General features: G+C 43.3%; 1 protein-coding gene across 1 annotated transcript; it reads right to left on the minus strand.

Annotated features, from left to right (window-relative positions):
• Positions 1 to 10,504: 10,504 nt before the first annotated feature.
• On the minus strand, positions 10,505 to 19,502 carry LOC306913811 (GTPase IMAP family member 8-like; the record flags this gene model as incomplete). The annotated part of the gene is made up of 7 exons (XM_079490624.1): positions 10,505 to 10,653; positions 11,899 to 12,034; positions 12,271 to 12,338; positions 13,423 to 14,091; positions 16,215 to 16,919; positions 18,079 to 18,768; positions 19,472 to 19,502. The coding sequence occupies 7 exons, from the start codon at positions 19,500 to 19,502 to the stop codon at positions 10,505 to 10,507; spliced, it is 2,448 nt and encodes an 815-aa protein (XP_079346750.1).
• Between the last annotated feature and the right edge of the window lie 245 nt (positions 19,503 to 19,747).

A 19,747-nucleotide genomic window follows, 5' to 3' on the forward strand; every position in this document is an offset into this window, starting at 1 on the left:
TAGTTGCAGCCCTAAAATAAAATGAATGAATGAATTAAGCACTGGACCACACAGAGAGGTCACTTTATTAAGGGCGACTGTGGCTCAGGAGGTAGAGCAGGTCGTCCAATGATCCATGGGTCGGTGGTTCGAATCCCGGCTCCTCCTCCTGTCTACATGTCGAAGTGTCCTTGGGCAAGACACTGAACCCCAAATTGCTCCCGATGTGCTGGTTGGTACCTTGCATGGCTTCTGCCACAATCGGTGTGTGAATGGGTGAATGTAATGCACAATCTATGTAAAGCACCTTGGATAAAGGCGCTTTATTTCTTTATTAAAGTGAATAGTCATGATGAAGCCAAACTGAATCAAGAATGCATTACTCATACATACAATGAAGCCATGATGGAGCAACTTAATCTGAACACCAACAGGAAACTGCAAATAAAACGGGTTAAAGCCCTGTGTAGCAGAGTGTCTCAGGGGGTGCCTGGGGGGGTGCTATGGGTGCTAAGGGTGGTAAGGGTGCTGGCTATTTAGAGGGGGGGGGGGGGGGGTTAATGCATCTTGGTTTACAATAGAAGTCAGTCAATTGGGCTTGTTTGGAGGGGGGGGGCGGGGGTGGGGGGGGGGGGTGGCAGAGCCTTTGGTAGTGGTTAGGATGGACTTTCACACGGAGTTGGAATCGCGGGCGTTACATTGGTGCTGTGACCTGGATGGGGTTTCCCCATGGGAGGAGGTCTAAAGGGGGGTGAGTGGATGGGGTTTCCCCATGGGAGGAGGTCTAAAGGGGGGTGAGTGGATGGGGTTTCCCCATGGGAGGAGGTCTAAAGGGGGGTGAGTGGATGGGGTTTCCCCATGGGAGGAGGTCTAAAGGGGGGTGAGTGGATGGGGTTTCCCCATGGGAGGAGGTCTAAAGGGGGGTGAGTGGATGGGGTTTCCCCATGGGAGGAGGTCTAAAGGGGGGTGAGTGGATGGGGTTTCCCCATGGGAGGAGGTCTAAAGGGGGGTGAGTGGATGGGGTTTCCCCATGGGAGGAGGTCTAAAGGGGGGTGAGTGGATGGGGTTTCCCCATGGGAGGAGGTCTAAAGGGGGGTGAGTGTGACCTGGATGGGGTTTCCCCATGGGAGGAGGTCTAAAGGGGGGTGAGTGTGACCTGGATGGGGTTTCCCCATGGGAGGAGGTCTAAAGGGGGGTGAGTGACCTGGATGGGGTTTCCCCATGGGAGGAGGTCTAAAGGGGGGTGAGTGACCTGGATGGGGTTTCCCCATGGGAGGAGGTCTAAAGGGGGGTGAGTGTGACCTGGATGGGGTTTCCCCATGGGAGGAGGTCTAAAGGGGGGTGAGTGACCTGGATGGGGTTTCCCCATGGGAGGAGGTCTAAAGGGGGGTGAGTGACCTGGATGGGGTTTCCCCATGGGAGGAGGTCTAAAGGGGGGTGAGTGTGACCTGGATGGGGTTTCCCCATGGGAGGAGGTCTAAAGGGGGGTGAGTGTGACCTGGATGGGGTTTCCCCATGGGAGGATGTCTAAAGGGGGGTGAGTGTGGCTCAGAGCCTCTGCCTGATGGCCTCTAAAGTGTAGGGATAGCCATTTGGTCTAGTCTAGTCTAGGGCGGCTGTGGCTCAGGAGGTAGAGCAGGTCGTCCAATGATCCATGGGTCGGCGGTTCAAAGCCCGGCTCCCCCTGTCTACATGTCCAAGTGTCCTTGGGCAAGACACTGAACCCCAAATTGCTCCCGATGTGCTGGTTGGTACCTTGCATGGCTTCCGCCGCAATCGGTGTGTGAATGTGTGTGTGGATGGGTGAATGTAATGCACAATCTATGTAAAGCGCCTTGGATAAAGGCGCTATATAAACGCACCATTTACCAATATATTGGACTTTCACGCGGAAGACCGGAGTTCGTATCCTGGGCGTTACACCACCAGACCACCTCTGTAATAAAGGTTCACCGATAAGTGTATTTAATCTTTGAGTGGTGCAAACCACTCCAACAACTGGCTTCGTACCCGTGTACCCGTGTTTGTTCGTACCAAAAAAACGAGCATGGTTGCTATGGTTAGCAACCAAAAAAACGAGCATGGTTGCTATGGTTAGCAACCAAAAAAACGAGCATGGTTGCTATGGTTAGTATGTGACGTCACTGACATCACAGATATCACGTCAGAGTGAATCTTTATAGTTATTCCTCAACAGATGTTAGGTTGAGAAGTTAGGTTGAGAGTTCTTATGACACAGATGCTTTCCTGGTTCTAATGTACAGTAACTATAACAATAAATGTGTAGTGGCACCACTCAGTTCACACGGGTGTGATTTTTTACTAATGCTTAATAGTCTATAGTTTAAACATTTATAACTGTGTTTTACTAATGCTTAGTAATGTATAAATAATGCTTTACAAATGTAACTATAGTATAGTTATAGTACCGTATAAAGTGCTACCTTTATGTGAATACACGTGTACACTTAATTGCAAGGGGTCACAGTTCGCTGAATGAGCAAAATTAGTGCAAAAAAAAAGGTGCAACATTGGTTTTCATGGAAGATTTGGCCATAGTTGAAGAGCACAATGTATAATACAATGTAAATATGTCACGCTTGAGTAGTGGACAGATCTAATCAGGACATTGATGGCACATGCGTTGTACTAGAGACCAATCAATTAATATAGAAGTGAATATGGCATAAGAAGACATTAATTAGTTAATTAGAATTAAACATGGAGAAAGAGTAAAAATGTATTTTACCACCACAAAAAGCACATTTCATGAATATATAATAAATATGAGCATACGAAAAGTGCGTCAAAAAAATCATATAATATAATATTATATATCAAATTTGAAGAAAGTATTGGCATAGATGTGAAGTAATAGTATAAAAGCAAAGTTAATTGAGGAGTCAGTTGCCCTTAAAGGGGCATTCCACTCATTTTCAACATTTTACTATGTCATTTATACCTTAGAGCTGTTGTGTGGAAATAATAAAAAGTCCCCCCATACTGTGTTTCCTAGAACTGGAGGTCTGAAAAAAATCATTAACATGGTGAAACACATCTTGATGACATCATCAAGATGTGTTTCACCATGTTAATGATTTTTTTCATACTTTTCACACTAGGAAACACAGCATGGGGGGACGTTTTTATTATTTCCACACAACAGCTCTAAGGTATATTAATGACATAGTAAAATGTTGAAAATGAGTGGAATGCCCCTTTAAGGCAAAGTGCGGAGAAAAAAAATGTTTTTGGTTATGTGTGTATCCTAAAGGCCTTCGTGATTTTGGGGTCGGATAAACAATTAGCTCAAGAACAGATATCCAATTAGTGTAATATCACTTATATGCCAATATCTCATTTGGCTGACCAGTTGAAATACTTTTAAACCCACATTTATGAGCTAAATAGAAATCGTTGATTACTGCTGCACATTGGAGAACGGTCCGTGGTTAGGCCAGCATTTCTCAACCAGCTTCTTAGCCTCTTCAAAATCATGAAATTCTTCCCCTGAGACTGGGGGATATCCAGGAGCACAGAATTTCAAGTTGCCTCTCATACGATTTGTGTTAATCGTCAGCGTCTAATACACAAAAGAACAAAATATGGGATGAAATAGGATAGGTCAAAACAGAGTTTTCCAGCTGTTGCTACAGCTAATACGCTATATACCATTTGTGTGTGTGTGTGTGTGTGTGTGTGTGTGTGTGTGTGTGTGTGTGTGTGTGTGTGTGTGTGTGTGTGTGTGTGTGTGTGTGTGTGTATACAGTACAATAAGGCTCTGTATAATAGGCTATGTAATAGTAAGATTTTTCAGTAGGCTATATATAGCATGTGCATGTCAAAGAGGAAGTGATTCAAAATGTAGTAGGCCTACAATATATTGTGAGACTTCATACCTGTGCTTCTGGCAAGTGGAAGGCTAAAGCCACATGGTCCCATACATAGAACTCTGCAGTTACCAGACAGTGGCCTTGTGGTTAGAGTGTCCGCCCTGAAACTGGGAGGTCGGGGTTCGATCCCCGGCCGGGTCATACCAAAGACTGTAAAAATGGGACCCAATGCCTCCCTGCTTGACACTCAGCATCAATGGGTTGGATTGGGGGTCAAATCTACTAATCAAATGATTCCCGAGCGCGGCGCACGCACGCTGCAGCTCACCGCTCCTTGGCTGCGGCTCAACCGCTCCAAGAGATGGGTCAAATGCGGAGAACAAATTTCACTGCGGTAACGTGTGTGACAAATCGTATGACTTTGACTTTTACTTTGACAACGTTCAGCCACCAATTGCTTCTCTGGCGTAGGAACCAGCCTGAAACTGTTTAAGACAATAGTGAGAGAGGAACGTGTAACATTCATCTTTTATGTATCTTTTGTTTCTCTCACGCTGACTCTCAAACACACAGTACACAGTTCACAATGTCTATACAAGCTAGTATATCAAGTTGTAACAACACACTATAATCCACACCCATACGGTACCTGTGTGTCTCACACATAGCCTCAGGTCTCCACTCTCCAGATGATTTGGCCATCCATGTAGGCACACACTGCATCTGGGCTGTCATCCAATAGGCACACACTGCATCTGGGCTGTCATCCAATAGCGGGTACTCCTTAAAGACTTCATTGTATTTGTCGCTATGGACCAACACAGAGTACAGCACCTCCTGACTGTAGATGACAGTTTTGTAGACACGCAGAACTGGTTCTGAGCCCTCACCACCCTCACACACCTGGGAAGGAAAATGTTAAAAGAAATGAATCACTTAATCAATCAGCTGAGACACACACACCGATTACAGGATGACGTCTATGTGCATGTGTCTGACAAAGCATCAATATGACACCACTGTATTTATTTTAAGGCAAAGGTTAACATAGGACGTGATCAGATACTGTAGTAAAGAAAAGATTGTTTGCATAGTACAGTTGGAGGCCATCGATATTGTCCTTTTCTTTTTGCTGAGGTTTGCGTGATCTGCGCAAAAGGACAGTTAACCCATTTTGGGCGGGAACCCCTTTTGGTGTTTTAAACATTATGTTATAATTCAGCTATTGAAAAATAGCAGATCTACAAGCTCATAGCGCGCCACCGAGTGGCGCGCTACGAGCTTTGTAGGTCTGCTATTTTTGAAAAATCGTGAAAATATTTATTTCAGAAAACTGGAGGATTTAGAAGGATTTTTTAAAATGTTGAGGTCAGGCCTAAATGGGTCAAATGATAAGGGACAATATCGGTGGCACCCAACTGTAGGACATGATCAGATACTGTAGTAAAGAAAAGATTGTTTGCATAGTATACTGTATATATTGTAGCCGCACTAGCCTGTACACTACTCATCATTAAATGATTCGATTAATTGAATATGAAGGACCCCAATGGAAACAAGCCATAGCCTGGTTTCTTGCGTTTAAAATTCTCTTACAGACCGCATTATATTTTAGATGTACACTCATCTACTTTTTTTATGCAAACTGTTATTATTCAATCAATTTGCAGTCAATCAAAAGGGTTGAGAGACTCCCATGTTACTGATCTCAAACACTATAGCAATCAGAATGTAGTGCTTTAACCTTTTAACAAAACAAACGTTTTGTTTTAAATTAAATATCACGTTAGGCCTACCCTACCTTTAACTTTGATAGCTTAAGAAAGAGGCAGCTGTGAGTTGCCAGACTCAAATCACAAAATCGCTATAAAATGTTGTAAAAAAATACATATTTAGCCCCATGTCAAAAACAGCTAAAATCCCTAAAACGAAAGAAAGCAGCAAATGAAAAAAAAAATAACACTCATCTTTAACTTTCTCTAATAACAACCTAAAACATGAACCGTGGTTGAAAAAAACTAAAGTTGTCCTTTAAAGGATGAAATGAAATCCCTTATGGTCAAAGGTAGCAATTTGCAACTCTAGATTATTTTTATAATGGGATGAATCTATAGTTGCAATACCCTCCATTGACTCCCCATTCATCCAATTTGCTTTTGCGATCTGCTTGTATTAAACAACATTAAACTCACCAACATTGCAGCTCTAGGCCAAGCTTGAAGCTTTCAATCTGTCAAGCGTTTGTTTCATAAAAATCCACCGTAGACATGTTATGAGCTACTTTCTCTCTGTAGGTGATTCTTTTTCTAAGTGTTGGAGTTTGGAAGCACTCGTTGAAGTCACTGAACGGCCCTGCGTACCACCTGTTTCACATTTGCACATAATGCAGGAGGCAGCAGCACGACCCGTTAATAAAAACGAGTGTTTCCAAACTCCAACACTTAGAAAAAGAATCACCAGCAGATAATTTCTTGACAGAAAGTAGCGGCTAGGTGAAAGGTAGATCATTCTAGATTGAACAGCCCTGAACTGAGAGGATGTTTTACCCAAAGTGGTTCCTCTATCAGGTTGTTGTGAATTATATCCATGCTGTCAGAATGGCAGCCTCTGGTGGACATTTCCCATTCCCTGCATCCACAATGACAGGTGCTTTCCATAATCACCACTCAACTCACTGCCCAATCACAGTTTAGGTGTGACCTACATAAGCCATCACTCATTCTCCAGCCTTCACACAGGCAACATGCAGAACCGCCTCTCACTGAGGACACTGAGTACACCACACACTTCTCTGCAGCCGTGCGTCCACGACAAACGTAAGCCCTTGTTCCCCTGTCTCTGTATTGACTTGAATGCACTGTCAATGCTATGTAATTGTCATTCCATATTGTCTATTGTTTCACATGGTCTAGTGTTAAATGCCCTAGTGCTAATCTGGCCTTGTTTACTCTGTTGGCCAGTTGCATAGTTGGCTTGCTTTGCCTATAGAGCGTCGCAGTCCCGCCCCTTACCATGGACCAGGAAATGATTCTCCGTTCATTTTCCTCATAGACATTTCAGAAAGTATTTATTTAAAGACGTTTACGCTGCGGACAAAGCCAACTCGAGTCGTGACAAATCATGACAACAAACACAATTTTTGGGGCCGAAGAAATAATTAGAAAGAAGAAAAAAACGGCAGGTTACAACCCTTTTTTTGTTGTTTTTCTTCTTTGTAATTATTTGTTTGGTCCAAAATATTGTTTGTGTTGTCATGAGTTGTCACGACTCAAGTTGGCTTTGTCCGCGGCGTAACCGTCTTTAAATAAATACTTTAAGAAATGTCTATGGGAAAAATGCATTGGGATTCATTTCCTGGTCCATGGTAGGGGGCGGGACTGCGACGCTCTATACACCATTATAGCTACCGTTATCCATTATGTTCTATTTCTTGTACGGTATATGGTTTGGGTTGCTATACATGCCTGTTCATAATTATGTTTGGGTTGCTATACATGCCTGTTCATAATTATGTTTGGGTTGCTATACATGCCTGTTCATAATTATGTTTGGGTTGCTATACATGCCTGTTCATAATTATGTTTGGGTTGCTAATGCCTTCCATTTCTTATTGCTTGTAGAAACCATGGCTCACTGAAGACAATAAACTACTTTCTGTTGAAATATACCTTGGTGTCACCTATACTCTCTCTGACCGGAGAAACTTGGGGATCAGCTCACATCCAACAAACTAACCAGCAGAGAATATTTATTAAGGTCTTCCTTTTTCTGAATTCCCTCAGGGGAGGCGGACACAGACCATGTAGGGCATACATGGGCAACTGGCGGCCCGGCGGACTGATTACTTCAGTCTAAATTAGTAGCTTAATGAGTAGTATTAAAATGTAATTGTCTTTGTCTTATGTCCAATGTATTTGTATTTAGTTTAACTATAATTAAAGACATTTGAAATGAAATTTAAAAAAATACTTTTCAGGATTCCAATTGAAAAAGAGCAAAAACATTATTCAGGATTTCAATACAAATGATAGCAAAAATAGCTGATCTACAAGCTCAAAACGCATCGCTGCGACTTGTTTTGAGCTGATCGGCTATTCTTTGCTACAACAGTAATTATATGCACTGTGGCCCCTCTGGAGTGAGTGTGGAACTATAGCGGCCCTCTGGAGTGAGTGTGGACCTATAGTGGCCCTCTGGAGTGAGTGTGGAAATATAGTGGCCCTCTCCATAGTCAAAGTTGCCCACCCCTGATGTAGGGTCTTGTATATTAATTTAGAACTAGCCTGTTTAAAAACTTTAAAATTGGCAAAACTCCAGAAACTGTACCTCCTGAAGGATGTTACAGTGGTGATATGGGTGAGGTTTCCTAGTAGGAAAACTAGCAAACTATAATGGAGAGGACATGTCTTAGTTTTCCAAGACTTTTCAAGCGTCCCACAAACTGAGACCCTGTCCCACATTGTGACTGGCAGGCATAATTGTTCTAATTGAGACCCTGTCCCACATTGTGACATGGCAGGCAGCAGTGTTCAAATTGAGACCCTGTCCCACAGTGTGACTGACAGGCAGCAGTGTTCAAATTGAGACCCTGTCCCACAGTGTGACTGACAGGCAGCAGTGTTCAAACTGAGACCCTGTCCCACAATGTGACTGACAGGCATCAGTGTTCAAACTGAGACCCTGTCCCACAGTGTGACTGACAGGCAGCAGTGTTCAAACTGAGACCCTGTCCCACATTGTGACTGACAGGCATCAGTGTTCAAACTGAGACCCTGTCCCACAGTGTGACTGACAGGCATCAGTGTTCAAATGCCCTAAAATAGTTAGTCCCCTAATAGTGTTTTTAAGCCTGTTAAGATAAAATTCTAAGAAGGTCCTGGGTTTGATTCCCGCTGGGGACGCTGTGGGTGCTGGCGGCGTGTTTCCTCCTCCGCGTCATCAGTGCCCATACCCGAGGCGGGGTTGGCGAAAGGGCCTTTCTGTGTGTGATGTTTGCATGTTCTCCCGTGTCCCCTAGGGTAGGTACCCTCACAAAAAACATGCAGTAATCCTGGTCTCTAAACTGCCTCCCCCTGGCCGGCCGGGGCGCCTGATGGAGGGGAAAGGCACTGGTCGGAATAACGTGTTCCTTCCACGCGCTACGTCCAACCAGGGAAACTCCCCCCTGTCAGGTGTAAAGGAGCAACTTGGACACTCAGGCATGAAGGAAGCATGAGTTAAAGTCCGTTGCTCTCCCCATGTCCCCCATATATGGGGACTAGGTTGGCGGAGGGTGTGTAGAGCCCAGGATCACATTAGATAATTGACACAGGGGTGAAAAATGGGTTACAAAATCGTGGGATAAAAAGTATAGAAAAAAAAAAGAAGCTAAATATCCCCTACCCGTCTAGACTACAGTAACTAAGTGGGCCATTCCACCCATGACCACAAGTAGTATTTTAAAACAAAATGTCAGACACCAGAGAGGTTTAATAACAACATGATGGCCAAGATTAGGCCTATATGGTTGAATATGACATCAAGGTATTTACGGTAAGTCCCTTAAAGTAATTTACAGTAATAATTAATTATACTGTGGTGTTAATGTTGCAGTAAAACATGTTTAAACGTGGATGAGGTTGAATGTTGTCCATCTGAAGCTAATTTGACCTGTTGACTTGTTTGTGTCCAATTAATAATGTTCCCTGATGAAAACAGACACATTTACACCTAATAATAATCATAATAATAATCATTTTATAATGTATATAATTTATAACTGAACAAATCTGTGTGTCTATTAATCATTATTAATCATTGGTATAGATAGTCTATACCAAGTTTTGGTATAGTTTAGTAAAAGAGAACATCATTTCCAGTATTGTCTCTTACATAAAATAAGTGATTTATTCTCTGATAGATGAAACAGAACAGTTTACATTAATATACAGGCTGGATGCTACAGACAACATTAAACATTAATATACAGGATGGATGCTACAGACAACATTAAACATTAATATACAGGATGGATGCTACAGACAACATAAAACATTAATATACAGGATGGATGCTACAGACAACATTAAACATTAATATACAGGATGGATGCTACAGACAACATAAAACATGACATGATAAACTTGAGCTTGAACAATAATAATAATAATTATACAATCATGTTCTCTTCAATGAAAGCTCACGGTTGTAAATGCATGCATTGTAATGTCCACAGCCCGACTGGTGTGGGTTTAAATTTATTGACCAATAGAGATTTAAAGAAAGGGACAATTATGTCAATATGACTGAAATATGCAAATATCAGCCTGATATGTCAGCTGGACGATATATATTGGTCAGGCCCTAGTTTAGTTTAGTTTAGTTTAGAGGCATTTCCTTCTGTACTTAAACCTGAATTATTTACCATACAACAACTTACATGGTAAAATACATTTAAATACAACAAATGAATCAAGACAAATAAACATGAACCTAAACTGATCAACCAATGTAGAAATATGTTCATATTAATACAATAATACAAATGTAGATCTGTACAACTCAAGTAACGTTTTAGTGATCTGATCTGAATGATTCAGTGAAAAGAACAACAATGCTCATCACTACTAGTTGTGAGCTTGTAGATCTGCTATTCATCCGCGTGACACCGGTGTGTGCAACAAAGTATAACTCAAGCCTAATAAAGTTTTCATCTATGAAACATCTTCATCTCTCACATCTTCAGTGTCTGCCTGGCTGGGAGCAGAGCTGCTCATGGCGTCATGTCCTGAAGAGGGCGCTATTGGTCCAGGATGTCTGTTCAGCCAAGCGGAGACCTTGGCAGAAGCTGTGTCACCACTCACTGCAACACAAGACAACAAACACACCACACATTTACAATTAGAATAAAAACACTGTCACTGCAACACAAGACAACACAGCACACCACACATTTACAATTAGCATCTCACATATTGTTTTAAATGCTAATTTTGGTCATGGGTGGTATGACTGACTTACTGGTAGGCCTACTGTAGCCTAGGGGATATTCCTCATGTCAGCCTATTATAACAGGCTTAAAAACACATCTTGCTGGAAAAGAGACAACGAGAGAGCTTTACAACAGAAAGCCAACTATTAGAGGACTGACTATTAATTATGGCATTTGAACACTGATGCCTGTCAGTCACACTGTGGGACAGGGTCTCAGTTTGAACACTGATGCCTTTCATGTCACAATGTGGGACAGGGTCTCAGTTTGAACACTGATGCCTGCCAGTCACAATGTGGGACAGGGTCTCAGTTTGAACACTGATGCCTTCCATGTCACAATGTGGGACAGGGTCTCAGTTTGAACACTGATGCCTTCCATGTCACAATGTGGGACAGGGTCTCAGTTTGAACACTGATGCCTGTCAGTCACACTGGGACAGGGTCTCAGTTTGAACACTGATGCCTGTCAGTCACAATGTGGGACAGGGTCTCAGTTTGAACACTGATGCCTGTCAGTCACAATCTGGGACAGGGTCTCAGTTTGAACACTGATGCCTGCCAGTCACAATGTGGGACAGGGTCTCAGTTTGAACACTGATGCCTGCCAGTCACAATGTGGGACAGGGTCTCAGTTTGAACCCTGATGCCTGTCAGTCACAATGTGGGACAGGGTCTCAGTTTGAACACTGATGCCTGTCAGTCACAATGTGGGACAGGGTCTCAGTTTGAACACTGATGCCTGTCAGTCACAATGTGGGACAGGGTCTCAGTTTGAACACTGATGCCTGCCAGTCACAATGTGGGACAGGGTCTCAGTTTGAACACTGATGCCTGTCAGTCACAATCTGGGACAGGGTCTCAGTTTGAACACTGATGCCTGCCAGTCACAATGTGGGACAGGGTCTCAGTTTGTGGGACTCCTGAAAAGTCTTGGAAATGAGGGACTCCACGCAACGGCCGGGGGACATCTGGTCACCCTAAATGTTCATCTCAGAGCAGCCTACTAATCATTCTTTAATGAAAATGAATATAATCTTGTTATTTTATGAAATGCATGAACACACATTTTAGTAAGTAATGTGTGTCCACATAAGAGGACAACAGTAAGACTCACTACTTGGTTCTTGTGGCTCCGTCATCACAAACGTCAACATCGTCTCGATCAGCTCCTCCTCTCTCTTCTTCCATTCTTCTGCTGTTAGAGTTTTAACTCCTGTCAGTCTCTCAAACAGAGTCTTCTGTCGTGTCTCCTTGTCACAATATCAACAGGAAAGAGAGGGAACATTGTAATCAGTGAAAAAGCGCAAGTATATATCAGATAGATGGTATATCAATCATCAGTACTTAAATCTGATTTATCTTCCTATATAAAAACAACAATGGAAAAATATGATCAATTTCATTTGTAACCAAAGCTCTTAGTTATCAACAAAGTGTTATGCTATGTTGATTAATGTAATACATAGACCACAATGGAAACACTTACATCAGTCTCTGCCTGGCTTGAAACGACACTCATGGTGTCAAATCCTGAAGAGCGAGTTCCTCCACTCACTGGAACACAAGACAACAGACAGCAACACATTTACACTGACAATATAAACACACTGACTGGAACACAAGACAACAGACAGCAACACATTTACACTGACAATATAAGCACACTCACTGGAACACAAGACAACAGACAGCAACACATTTACACTGACAATATAAACACACTGACTGGAACACAAGACAACAGACAGCAACACATTTAAGCTGACGACATGAACCATGATGTCATTTTGACCATGACCTCAACTTCCACGCAAAAGTTCACTACAAAAGTTCAGTAATTGTATACACATGCACACACATACATATATATTATGCACATGCACATACCCATGCGCGCACACACACACGGGCACGATTACATAATCATTGATTCATTTTTCCTAAATGAATGCCATAGTAGTCTGGCTGTGTGTTTTATAACTATTGAACCAATACAAAGTATTAACAACAGCTGTGACTAAATAATTACTACCCATTGAAACACAGCCTCTTTTTATTTCCTGAAAAGTAACATTATTGGACATACAGTACAGGTTTCCATCTGACAGTGATGACATCATGATGTAAACAGGATATTGATACTCACTACTCGGAGGAAGGTGCCCTTTGCTGTTCCTTCTCCTGACAGCTGGCAGGGTTGATTCTTCTAGCCCCGTCACCACAGACTGGAAATACAATGAAACATAAAGTAACGAAATGAGAACTTAAATATTTGTGATTAAAGTCATCTGGAACACAAGACAACAGACAGCAACACATTTACACTGACAATATAAACACACTCACTGGAACACAAGACAACAGACAGCAACACATTTACACTGACAATATAAACACACTCACTGGAACACAAGACAACAGACAGCAACACATTTACACTGACAACAAATTAAAAACAACTGGATGTGAAAACCTACATGACACTGTTCCTCTTGACCTCTTACACCCAAAAGGTCATCACACGCACACACACATGCACGCATGCGCACGGCCGCACGCATGAACGCACGCGCGTGCACACATGCAAGCACACACAGGATCAATGCCAATATGCTGCAGACAGGATATTGATACTCACTACTCGGAGGAAGGTGATCCATGCTGTTCCTTCTCCTGACAGCTGGCAGGGTTGGTTCTTCTGGCTCCGTCGTCACAGACCTCCTCATCCTCTCTATCATCTCCTGCTCTCTCTTCTTCCATTGTTCTTCTGTTCTTCCTCTCAGTCTTTTAATGAGTGTCATCTGTTCAAAGTGTCCTCTGTCCCTCATCACCATGTCTTCTATTTTCTCCATCAGCTCTGTGACTTCTGTGACTGAAATGTCCCAGTTGGAGGAGTTTAGAACATGGTACCTGCAGCCACATTTCTCCAGGATCCTCCTCAGAGGTTCTCCTTCAGCCTCGATGTACTCCTCAACACGTCTCCCTCCCAGCCAGTATCCCCGTGTGAACAGAACCAGAGCGCGTCTCCAGACTCTGTCCCCCAGCAGCTCCATGTGTTCCTCCACTGATCTCCTGTCAGCTTCACAGAAACTGGACCAGACAGGAACATTCACCAGGACAGCGTGGGGTCCAGGAGAACACAGAGTCACACCGTGTAGAAGGACGTCTTTGGTCTTCTGTGATGGAGGTGTAGTCGACCAGTCTGGACAGTTCACCACACTCACTTTTCTTCCAGCAACTCGTCTCTGTTGTCTGACACATTCTGTCAGTTTAGTCTGGGTTTTAAACTCCTGGAATATGAAGTTTACTGTATGTTATAATAATAATAATAATCAAAACATTCACTCTATTCTGTCCTCACTGGAGTTGCTCTTAAATCTTACCAGATATTAACTCACTGAATATATTATTCTCATTTACTTTGTCTAACAGTGACATTAATATGGGATTAATATTGTGCATTAATCTGAATTCTGAAACGAACAAATCTCTAAAAGTTTAAACTCTGTGTTTGAAAGCTGTTAATTTGACATTCTATCTTCTCCACAGGATGTTCAGAGCAGTTTATTAACAAAAAAAATGTCTTCAGCGGTAATCAGCTCAACATTTAATGTCAAGGACCCCACAAATTATATGTAATTGGCCGCCAACCCCCATCTCAAAATATGTTGTTCCAGGGACCCCCCCCCCCAGAAGCTCTGAAAGAATTTATTTTCAAAGATTTGCGCCGCATTTTTGCAATTTAAAAAAAAAATAGCAGACCTACAAGCTCATTGTGCCGCGCTATGAGCTTGTAGATCTGCTATTTTTGAATAGCCGACGCACAAATCTAAAATGACACATTTCTGTGTATTGATCAGTGACACTTCACTGAACACATGATCAATAGACATTCATGACAGCAGATATATATATATATATATATATATATATATATATATATATATATATATATATATATATATATATATATATATGTATAGTATAGTATAGTATAGTATAGTATAATATTATATTATATACTGTTACATTATCTTCAGAAAACATATTTGATCTCTTTACTGTTTATTAACTTAGAGTGAAGTCATTCATTATAATTATAACATCACATTCATATAGTTGGTTTAAACACAGACTTCTGCAGTATGAGATCTCCAGCTCTGCTTCTCTGATACTGTTCTCCACCAACCAGCATCACCTTCACCTCTGGTAGACTCTGATGTTCTCCTGACGCACGCACGCACACACACACACACACACACACACACACACACACACACACACACACACACACACACACACACACACACACACACATTATTGATGCTTTATGCATGCAGAGGTTCCCAACCACTGGTACGCGGGACATGTCCCACTGGTACGCGGGACATGTCCCACTGGTACGCGGGACATGTCCCACTGGTACGCGGGACATGTCCCAATGGTACGCGGGACATGTCCCACTGGTACGCGGGACATGTCCCACTGGTACTCGGGACATGTCCCACTGGTACTCGGGACATGTCCCACTGGTACTCGGGACATGTCCCACTGGTACTCGGGACATGTCCCACTGGTACTCGGGACATGTCCCACTGGTACGCGGGACATGTCCCACTGGTACGCGGGACATGTCCCACTGGTACGCGGGACATGGTCCCACTGGTACGCGGGACATGTCCCACTGGTACTCGGGACATGGTCCCACTGGTACGCGGGACATGTCCCACTGGTACTCGGGACATGTCCCACTGGTACTCGGGACAGGTCCCACTGGTACTCGGGACATGTCCCACTGGTACGCGGGACATGTCCCACTGTTACGCGGGACATGTCCCACTGGTACTCGGGACATGGTCCCACTGGTACTCGGGACATGGTCCCACTGGTACTCGGGACATGGTCCCACTGGTACTCGGGACATGTCCCACTGGTACGCGGGACATGTCCCACTGTTACGCGGGACATGTCCCACTGGTACTCGGGACATGTCCCACTGGTACTCGGGACATGTCCCACTGGTACTCGGGACATGTCCCACTGGTACGCGGGACATGTCCCACTGGTACGTTAGAAGGGAATCCCAAGTTTTCCCGACGGTGAATCTCTTACCGTGCGTCACCAGGATCAATGATATAACATTGTGTTGTGATATAATAATATAGCAGCAGGTCGGCTACTTGAGGCCAGTCGACTGTATTCTGTGTTTTGGTAGATGATGTGAGACCGTGACATCAATGCTGTTTAAACTAATGTTTTTGTTTGTTTATTTACACATTATCTTTTCTATTAATATGTGGGATTCACGCACGCACGCATGTACGTACGCACGCACGCACGCACGCACGCACGCACGCACGCACGCGCGCACACACACACACACACACACACACACACACACACAGATAAACACACACAGATAAACATCACCTTCAAACAGAGCTTTCAGAGCAGTTCTTTGTCTCTGTGTCTTGGTCATCAATGTGTGGACATGTTCCTCTCTGATCTTCTTCCTCTCTGACGTTGTCTCTGAAACATCTCCACCATCTTCATAGTGTCCACCTTTGTTTCCTGCCACCATCTCCTCCATCTTCTGCAGCAGCTCTGTGACCTGAGTGTCATCTGTCTTCTGATTGTTGAAGACATGGTACCTGTTCCCACATTTGTCAACAAGCCAGCGGAGGTCTTCTCCTTCAGCCTCGATGTGCTGCTCGATGCTTCTGTCTCCCAGACGGTCTCCATAGGTGAACAGGACTATAGCATGACTCCACGCGCTCTGTGACAGAAGGGTCATGTGTTCCTCTACTGCTACTCTCTGTGCTTTGGTGAATGCATCATGAAGAGGAACGGTCAGAAGAACAGCATGTGGTCCAGGAGGACAGAGAGACACACTGTCCTGGATCTCCAGTTTGTCCATCTCTGAGGTGTCCTGTAGTGGACGGTTGTAGTACCAGCCTGGTGACTCCACCACTGTCACATGTCTCCCTGCTACGCTACCCTGTCTCACCTCACACTGTGCTGACCTTTGACCTGCCTGATTAACTTTGAAACCCCTTCCTCCTAGAATGGTGTTTCCTGCTGATCTCTTCCCAGAGTCCTCCTCTCCCAGCAGCAGAATCCTGAGGTCAGTCAGTCCTGTCAGAGAAAACATTGTTTACTTTCACTTTGACAGCTTCTTATTTAAAAACTGGAGACATATCATTATTTCACAATTCATCGCAAAACAAATAGCAAAACAATAGCAGATCTACAAGCTCACAATTAACACAATATGTTGTGAGCTTGAAGATCTGTTTGGAAATGTTCAACTACAGTGTAATATACGGTAATGACATGCCCATATTAGTTGCGTGCGTGCGTGTGTGTGTGTGTGTGTGTGTGTGTCTGCGCGCGCGCACATGCGTGCGTGCAGTGGCAAATATATCGACGGTGCAACCGGTGCAATGCACCGGGACCCAGCCCCCCAAGGGGCCCATGAAGAAATAATACCATACTAGTCCATACAAGTCCATACTACTTCCGTGACATCACTGTCCACTCCTTGGTATCTTTACTACAGCCTTGTTTCAACGTGTGTCTTACTGTGTTCATGCATCTGAATCTCCCACCCACCCCTTTTCCCCCTCACTGTATATGTTTTCTTTTCCCTTTTTACCTCCTTTATGATGATGATTTCCTGTTTTTTGGCTATATAGAAGTGTATATACGTCTCTAAATGTTATGATGAATTGAACAAGGTGGACCCTCTTGTAAACAAGTGTAATGCTTTATTGGATCGTCCACTCACAGTTGAGTTGTGCTTGAAATGTACTGTAATTCTGCAAACTGTTAATAAATACATTAATCAATCAATCAATCAATCAATCAAGCTCAGCTGTAGCCTATTTTGTCACGTTCCTAATGAAACACTAGATGGGATTATTATGTCATGTCAGCACTATCAGAAGATGTAACCCAGGTAAAGTAATCTGTCACTCTGCAAGTTTAACTAAAGTTTTTTCCATCTGTCCAAAGTCATTTCTGGCAGCCTGCAGGCTGCAGCCCTGCACGTAGACAGACATTACAGATACATATACAGATTGATTGAAAGTGAAACATACAAATTGATGTAAACATGTACACAGATTGATTTAATTGTGTGTGTGTGTGTGTGTGTGTGTGTGTGTGTGTGTGTGTGTGTGTGTGTGTGTGTGTGTGTGTGTGTGTGTGTGTGTGTGTGTGTGTGTGTGTGTGTGTGTGTGTGTGTGTGTGTGTGTGTGTGTGTGTGTGTGTGTGTGTGTGTGTGTGTGTGTACCAGTATCTTTTGGAAGTCCAGTGGTTCGTTTCAGAGAGTCTGTCCTCCTTTGTTCTGCTCTTCTGCTGATAGTTCTCTCCTTCTCCTTCAGTTCCTCTGAGACGTGTTCTTCTGTCTCATAGTGACCACCACTACTCTTCACCATCTGATCTATCTTCTCCATCAGCTGTGTGACCTGACTACCATCTCCTCTGTCACTGATGTTAAGAACATGGAAGCGACCTTCACATTTCTCAGTGAGATATCTTAAGTCAGGGTCAGATCTAATGAGATCAGGTCTCATGTTGGTTTTATCAGCTACAGTGAACACCATAATAGCGCGTTTCCACACTCGGTCACTGAGGAGAAGACTCACATGCTCCTCTGCTGACAGATCTGTTCCTACATATGGGACGTCCAATGGCATCACTAGGACGAAGGCATGTGGTCCTGGAGGACACAGACTCACACTATGTTGGATTTCTAACTGGGTCAGTTTTGGGGTCAGATCTAGGGGATGATTAGCCCTCCATCCTGGAGTGTCGACCACACTGACCTGTCTCCCTGACACTAACTCTTGTCTCATGACACTCTTAGTTGTGTTTGTTTTAAAACCATCTCTGCCCAGGATGAGGTTTCCTACTGAACTCTTTGCACTGGGTCTTCCCCCGATCAGAACAATGCTCAGTTCTGACGGCTCGCGGTTCTTCCCTGGTTGGAGAAATAAACATAATATTGATAAAAATCACAGATGTGACTAAACCATTATCAGTTTGTTGGTTTCATCTGATTTAGACCTGAGGCCGATTCTACAAATGCCTTCTAAATCAGTAGTTCTCAAACGTTTTCAAGTCAAGGACACCCAGAATGAATATGTATTTGCTGCAGACCCCCCCCCCCCCCCCCCCCCCCCCCCCTGCTCCATATCGGAAAATATCTTTCCAGGGACCCCCAGAAGAGAGGATTTGTGTTAAAATATTCCACATTTTTATTATTCCACATTTTTCAAACACTCAACACTGAGGCGTGGCACAAAATGACATGCTGTGAGCTTGTAGATCTGCTATGCTATAGATCTGCAATGCTATAGATATGCTATGCTATAGATATGCTATGCTATAGATCTGCTATCCTATAGATATGCTATGCTATAGATATGCTATCCTATAGATATGCTATGCTATAGATCTGCTATGCTATAGATATGCTATCCTATAGATCTGCTATGCTATAGATCTGCTATGCTATAGATCTGCTATGCTATAGATCTGCTATACTAGAACCTCTGTTCTAAATCCTAAGAGTTTTCTGATAAAACATTGCGATCCAGTATATATAGGCCTATATATACGTTTAGCTGAACTCTAAAACCACACAGATCCTTTCCCAGTTCTAAAGGGTTGATAGAACTCACCAGTGATGGAAGCTGAGGTTCCACTGGCCATCCTGTCTACAGCTGTTGGTTGAACTGTAAAACATTAACATACAGTAAGTTACAATAATCTGCTGTTATTATAGGTTTGTTGTTAGGTTAGTTTATTTCGGTCCTTGTGACAAACATGTAGTACAGACTAGTACATAAGACAAACATGTAGTACAGACTAGTACAACATGTAGTACAGACTAGTAACATGTAGTACAGACTAGTACAACATGTAGTACAGACTATTAACATGTAGTACAGACTAGT

The sequence above is a fragment of the Electrona antarctica genome, assembly GCF_951216825.1.
Source record: "Electrona antarctica genome assembly, chromosome: 21".
NCBI lineage: Eukaryota > Metazoa > Chordata > Actinopteri > Myctophiformes > Myctophidae > Electrona > Electrona antarctica.